Genomic DNA, 7091 nt, shown 5'->3' on the forward strand with positions numbered 1-7091 from the left:
TGCATAATTTTATCTATTTAACTAAATAAAATTATATTAACTAATATTTTAATGAATCAGATTCTACAATATATATGAATAGTTTAAGTCACTCATTGGTCTGCCATGAAATAATGTAAAGTCATGAAAAAATATTGCTCAAACACGAATTCGCAAATTCAATGTATTACATTTAGTTATGGTAACACATCAACAACTAATTTTATAGTATCATTAATATATATAATGTAGTAGTTGTTTATTTGGTTATATAAACAAAATAACTAAAAAGAACTCATGACTTACCACTTAGTACATATTAGGAGAAATGATTTACCATATTGATTTCACTATTTCACTTTTACTTAATTGTGAAACTTAATCTTTTACTTAGATTCTTAATATAAAAAAGATGAATATAAAGAAAAAAAAAAGAGAGAGAATAAAGAAATAGTGAGTTGCAAATACATATACCAAACTAATACCAAAAATAGTTGAAATGTTGAGTGATGTGAAAAGGAATATATTAAGAAGGAATATATTGTGAGGATAAGGGATATGGTGCTGCCAAAAGACTTTGTTCCCTTGATTTTGTGAAGTATGTGTGAGAGAATCAGAGAAGGAGCATGGGAAAGTGGCTCCACGAACCATTGCGAAAGCTATGCTCTCAACACAGGTAGAGTCAAATATACCACATGTACTCAAAATGTTTATAACAACTTGTTCAATTAATTATAAATTCATAATTTTCGTTTCACTTTCCAATAATCGTCAAGTCCTTTTTGTACCACTTTTCAAACCTTCTCAAAATTAACAATTTTCCTTTAATTCATTTCAAGCTCCATTATGAGATTTTTCTTTTCTACTTTTGTTTCGTATATTGCCAGATATCATTTACAACCTTCTCTTTCGGCTAGGATTTGATACGATCCAGTTAATAACAATTATTGTCTAAATGAACAACATAATTATAGTAATTAACAAACATTAATCAAACAATACGCAAACCGAGTGATGCATGATTATACCTTAAAATATACTTAACAAAATCAATTTAAAAAGACGAAAAAGATACATGGCAATTTCCATAAAGCCAGAAAATAAGATATAACCCAAAAAGACAAGATTACCAAGACTTTTCAAAAGGCAGACGCATGGAAATTTTGGTAAAGCAATAAAAGAAGCGATTTGCCGGAGCCGTGAATTTTAAAAAATAGAAACAGAGTTTCGATGATTTTGATGAATGATTTTCGTTTTTGGTAGCAGTATATGATGATATGAGAGCAATGAGTATGAATGTAGCATATTCTAAAACATGAAAGGAGAAACATTGAAGGAGTGGTTGGATAAAGTAATGTGGTCGTAGGCCATGGTTGAGCAGCAACATTAATTGAATCTGCTGAACGGTTCAAGTAATCTTCGCACAGGAATTGGTCCAGTTTGTCTTCCACTGTCCTCTGCATCTGTCAGCTTCAAACCAAAGCAATGCCAAGCCAAAAGCGTTACATCCAATTGGCAAGACGTCCCGATTGACCTATTATTTTATTTTACTTTTTATTATATTATTATTATTATATATGCCTTGCACGTGCCCATAAAACTTAAACCTAAAATAAAATCTTTATATTTTATTTCTTTTTTTCATCTATTTTTCTAATTTCCTAATTTGTTTTATTTTCGTCTCTTAACTTATTTTGTATTAAATTTTTCTTTTCATATAGATTGTTGTTATGTATTTAATTACTTGAATAATAATTATAATATATTTTAATCGAACCGTTTATTTATCTAATCACGCCACGTCATATTAATCAATATGATGACACGAGTGATGAATATTATGTTTGGTAAACATGTTAAATCATCAGCTTCTGATTAACTTCTATCAATAAATTCAAAAAAAAAAAAAAGTTGTTTGACTGATCAGTTGTGTTTGGTACTATCTCATTACCTTGTAACTTTTTTGATACATTACTTTAAATATTTTCCTATTTTATTTCTATTTTTGTTATAAAGTAATTATCAAATTTATTTTACTCTTTTTATATAAGACAATATTTTTTTTTGGTTTTGCATTTCACTTTTTATTTTTATCGTTATTTTATTTATTTTATAAATGTAAATCAAAATATTAATAATAAATTAGAGTGAGAATATTAATATGCTACGATATTAAAATATAATAGTATGTCCTTTCGAGATTACCAGTCAGCATAATTAAAGTGTAACTTTTTCGCTATGATATTGGAATAAACTAAAATATAACTTTTTATTTAAGTGTACGTTGTACTATTATATATTTGTTTCACATTTTGACACATAATATAGTAGGATGTATAGAACATGTAAAATTATTGATTGAAATTGAAAAAAAAAAATACTAGTCTATAAATTAAAAATTATAAGATTTTTAAAGCTAAATTATGGACATATAAGATTATATTTTTTATGAAATAATATTAAAATATCATATAATATGTTCATTTACATTACTTTCTATTTATCAGCTAATTCTACGAACAATATAATTAACCATTTATAATTCAATAAACTAACTTAATAACTTTCGCTTAGCCACACATCAACTAACTTTCTTACTTTTAATTAGCTTATAGTTATGTTTGTTCAATACAGTATAATTTTTATTAAATATGTATATAGATGTTTAATTCTTTAAAAATATATATTTAAGTTATGATAACGATTTTTCCATTATCAAAAATAAAGATATGTACATCGAAAGTTTCGAAAAAGAGGTCAAACTTTTTTTTATCTAAAAGTAGTCTTTTATAATATTCCACGGTTCTTATTGTCACGTTTAAAATCCCATTTCTGAATAATAAAGTAAATAAATAAATATAAATTAGTACTCAAAATAGCATTATTATTAGTATTAGTATTAATTACTGAGGTTTTTGGGTTTGTTTGGATTGATTTAATACGGATGAAATTAAATTTCAAAGATTGTGCTGTTTACTTCTTTATTCTCTTTATTTGTTTGTGCTAATTTTTAAATATCGTTTTAATATAATAATTAAAAATATTTATCTGTTTTACGTGTCTCTTTCTTTACATGCAAATCGTTGAATCTCATGTATTTTATATTTATAATTTTTTCCAATTAATTTAAATATTCTCACTCGTGAAAATGATATAATTTTTTTCTTTCTTTATTCTGTAATTCATTCACTCTCTTTTATTTTCTTTCTTGCCATCGAAATGCAATGTTATTAAATGTTACATTGATTAAGTTGTGAAAGAAATTTGGTAAGCAAAGTATGGAAGGACGTATAATGCAGCAAAGCAAAAGGAAAGAAAGTTTTGTTTAAAGAAGAGATGATTGAATATATTATATAGTTTTCTTTTGTGAGTTAAAGTTGCATAAAAATAATAGAAAATAATTAGCGTGGTCCTTAGATGAGAAACACTATTTGGAATCTGCATCTTCATTATTCATGTATTCATCCCTGCCCTCATCATAAGTATAAATACCCCTTTGCTGCTGACTCCATTATCTTCACATCGCTACCTATTTCCCATATTTAAGGCTTACTTTGAACCAAACAAACAGAATGGTAGAAATGAAGGGAGTGATGAATGCAATGCATGGGTTGAAACCAGTGTTGTTGATGGTGTTAGTGCAGATTGCATACACTGCTGTCAATGTGCTTTTCAAACTCGCCATAAACGACGGAATGAGTGTAAAAGTTGCTACAACATATCGTCTCGCTTTTGGATCTGCTTTCACTGTTCCTCTCGCTCTCGTTTCTGAAAGGTCCGTCATCATTTCCTTACTTCCACCTTCTTCTCTTTGTTACTTTAAGCTCAAGGGACCTCATGTTATAATAATAGGCAACAGATCAACTTAGCTGCGGCTAATATGGTTTCTCTTTTCTCTTTTCTCTTTTCTCTGCAGGAAGAAAAGACCAAAGATGACTTGGAGGGTGCTTTTCATGGCATTTCTTTGTGGATTATTCGGGTATGTCTTCTCCCATACCATAATGTCTAAACTGTAAAACAAAACATGTAAGCAGTTATTAGTTACTGTTAACTGTCAATGGTAGTTAGTTAGTTAGTTAATTAATTAATTAATCATCAACAAATCTAATATACATGCGTGATGTGTTATTATTACAGGGGAAGTTTATTTCAGAATCTTTTCTACGAGTCCTTGGCTTTAACATCAGCAACGTTTGCCTCCGCTCTCTACAATCTCATTCCAGCTATCACCTTTGTATTGGCCATTTCCTGCGGGTAATCTAATCATTACTTGCCACCATCAACACTCAACACTGTTTTTTCTTAATATTATTCATTAATTAATCATGCAGTTAATAAACAGTTTTGGTAATTAGTGGAAATTTAAGCTGGTTTTTGTTTAATTTTTGTGTAGTTTGGAAAGGTTGAATTGGAGGGCAGCCGCAGGAAGGGCCAAGGTGTTGGGAACTATAATTGGGATTGGTGGGGCAATGGTGTTGACTTTTATCAAAGGTGCAGAAATTAATATCTGGCCCTTCCACATCAACCTTATGCATCCACGTCAGCACCAAGACAGCCACGTGGCACAGTTAAATTCTGACTCTAGCAATACATTGTTGGGAGCTCTTTGTTCCATATTAAGCTGCTTCTCTTTTTCTCTCTGGCTCACCATTCAGGTCAGCTCAAACTCCTTCGTTTAACTTTTTTAAACTTTTTCTTTTCTTTTTTTTTCGTTTGTGATGTGAGCTGTTGTTGCACAGGCTAAGATGAGCAAAGAATACCCTTGTCACTATTCAAGCACGGCTCTGATGTCTACAGCAGGAGCAATACAGGCCGCTGCTTTTGGTTTCTGTGTTGAGAGAGATTTCAGCCAATGGAAGTTGGGTTGGAATATCAGGCTACTTGCAGTGGCTTATTCGGTATATATTCATATTTTAATTATGACGTCCTCTATATATATATATATATATATATATATATATATATATATATATATATATATATATATATATATATATATATATATATATATATATATATATATATATATATTCATATATATATATATAAAATAGATGATGGAAGGAAATAAGAATGGAGTTAAATTAAATTATTGCAGGGAATCGTGGCCTCTGGAATAGTAGTTATTATTACTGCATGGTGCATACAAATGAGAGGGCCTCTTTTTGCGTCTGTTTTCAACCCCCTAATGCTTGTGCTTGTGGCTATTGCTGGTTCTTTGATGCTCAACGAGAATTTGTATGTAGGAAGGTATGTTGTAGATCGTAATTCACCTTTCACTATATACACTTTCACTTTAATGAATTTTAATATCTGGGTCTTCATTTATACGTATTATTCATGACATGTTTTTGTGTTGTGTTCAGTGTGGTTGGAGCAGTGCTGATTGTGTGTGGGTTGTATATGGTTCTGTGGGGTAAAAGTAAAGAGATGAAGAACATCACTCAGTTAGTGCCATCGGAGACCATCCGAGAAGCTGAAGCCGTAGAAGTTGTAGTCGTGTCCACCCCAATGGATCATGATAAATGTGACCACAACAACCGAAGCGAAATCACTGCCATTACAAGGAATCTTGACAAAGATTGTGAGGATTTGACAAAAAAATAAGGAAAGCTGAAGAAGATATTCGAGTATAGAGGGAGTAAGGGATTTGGTCACACTTGTTTTTGTGTTTGATTCTTTTATTCCGCTACCAGTCAAATCAACTACGTTACAGTTTACAGTTTACTGTACCATAAACTTAACATAAGCCTTCACCAATTTCCACTACCAATCAGCCCAAACTTGTGCCTGACGAAACCGACGGCCTAGTGTAACAAAATAACTTAATATGGGCCTCTACTTTGGGCTTTTAGCCCATGAATTGTAAGCATTAGAGAGGTTATTGTTTTTTGTTTGCCCACCAAGATAAATAAATACAGTTTACTCTATTCTGAACTTGCATTCCAAACAGATTGCACTGGCTATTTTGGAGCAACGTTTTTTATACTCTCGTAATACCTATTTATTTTTTTATAAAACAAATTAAAAGCGAGTACATATATAATGTGCCTTATTTTAAGAGAAGAAAATTATAAAAAAAAATGTCGAAAATGATGAGGCATGGTTTTTGGATGCGATCACACGCAATTTAAGTTACGGGTAGCAAAGAGTAGCTATCACAATCTGATAAGTAGAAAGAAACATATCCGTGAGAAACATGACTACGAAATTATTAATGGATATAAATTCATCTACACAGATACCACAACCGAACGCATTAATTGACCTTTCTTTCCTCTCAAAAAATTGTCTGGGCCTTCAAGATAATTTCAAAGAAACTAAAATACGCATTCTTTCTCTCAAACTTCAACAGTTTTCAATGCATGTGCGTATGCCGTTGAGATATGGGTTGGCATATCCGTAATTTCATCGAATAAGGATGGTCGTTTATTTAACGTAAAATGGATAAATATGAAGCGAAAACCTACTTTATTTTATGGAAAATGATACGTTGACATCTTTTTTTAACACTCATTTGACAACATCAGATGGTGTCTGTGCATTGACTCCAAAATTTTAATGCTTTTCTGATTTAAGTGAGGGCAAACTGGGAAATACCAAATTTTTAGATTTGGCACGCCCTTTTCATTTTTCCGTTCTCGTTCTCTGGTTGTCTTCCTCTAGTTCTCGTGCTCTGGTCGTCCTCCCATAATCTCATTCTCAAATATTGTCATCGTTCTCGTGGTCTCTTTCTCGTGCTCTCGTAATCGTGGTGTCGTTATTAGTTCTTAGGTTTTATCGATGCTTGGGTATTTGGTTTTGTTCTTATATTTGGGGTAAGTGGAACTATTTCATTTAATTCCAAAACAAATGAGATGAGACCAGAAATCTTCAGTTTACTGAGCATAATAAGTTAAAACAAAGAAATATTCAAATTGTAAAAAATTCTGAATACTGAGACTTGAAGGATTTGCAGAAGCGTCAGTGGCTTGATTGCCGGATAGTGTTAGAAGTGGACTTTAAGCCTAACTCAATCCTACAAAACCGGCTTGTAGGGTGAGGTTTGCACCCACTTATATACACTTAAATGACCTCATCTCTAGTCGATGTGGGACTTCCAACACACCCCC

The 7091-nt window shown here is 31.2% G+C and overlaps 1 protein-coding gene across 1 annotated transcript; it reads left to right on the forward strand.

Moving 5' to 3' along the window:
• Positions 1 to 3490: 3490 nt before the first annotated feature.
• LOC106775108 (WAT1-related protein At1g68170) lies at positions 3491 to 5916 on the forward strand. Its single transcript, XM_014662157.2, has 7 exons — positions 3491 to 3754; positions 3896 to 3958; positions 4117 to 4233; positions 4373 to 4634; positions 4719 to 4877; positions 5078 to 5229; positions 5346 to 5916. The coding sequence occupies exons 1-7, from the start codon at positions 3552 to 3554 to the stop codon at positions 5584 to 5586; spliced, it is 1197 nt and encodes a 398-aa protein (XP_014517643.1). The 5' UTR covers positions 3491 to 3551; the 3' UTR covers positions 5587 to 5916.
• The last annotated feature ends 1175 nt before the right edge of the window (positions 5917 to 7091 follow it).

This window comes from Vigna radiata, chromosome 10 (assembly GCF_000741045.1).
Source record: "Vigna radiata var. radiata cultivar VC1973A chromosome 10, Vradiata_ver6, whole genome shotgun sequence".
Classification (NCBI taxonomy): domain Eukaryota; kingdom Viridiplantae; phylum Streptophyta; class Magnoliopsida; order Fabales; family Fabaceae; genus Vigna; species Vigna radiata.

Bases quoted from the DNA above. Each gene is read 5' to 3' on its own strand.
- LOC106775108 (XM_014662157.2), top strand. From the start codon at position 3,552: ATGGTAGAAATGAAGGGAGTGATGAATGCAATGCATGGGTTGAAACCA. The intron at 3,959-4,116 runs GTATGTCTTCTC...TTATTATTACAG, and splicing joins TTTCTTTGTGGATTATTCGG to GGGAAGTTTATTTCAGAATC. The intron at 4,234-4,372 runs GTAATCTAATCA...ATTTTTGTGTAG, and splicing joins GTATTGGCCATTTCCTGCGG to TTTGGAAAGGTTGAATTGGA.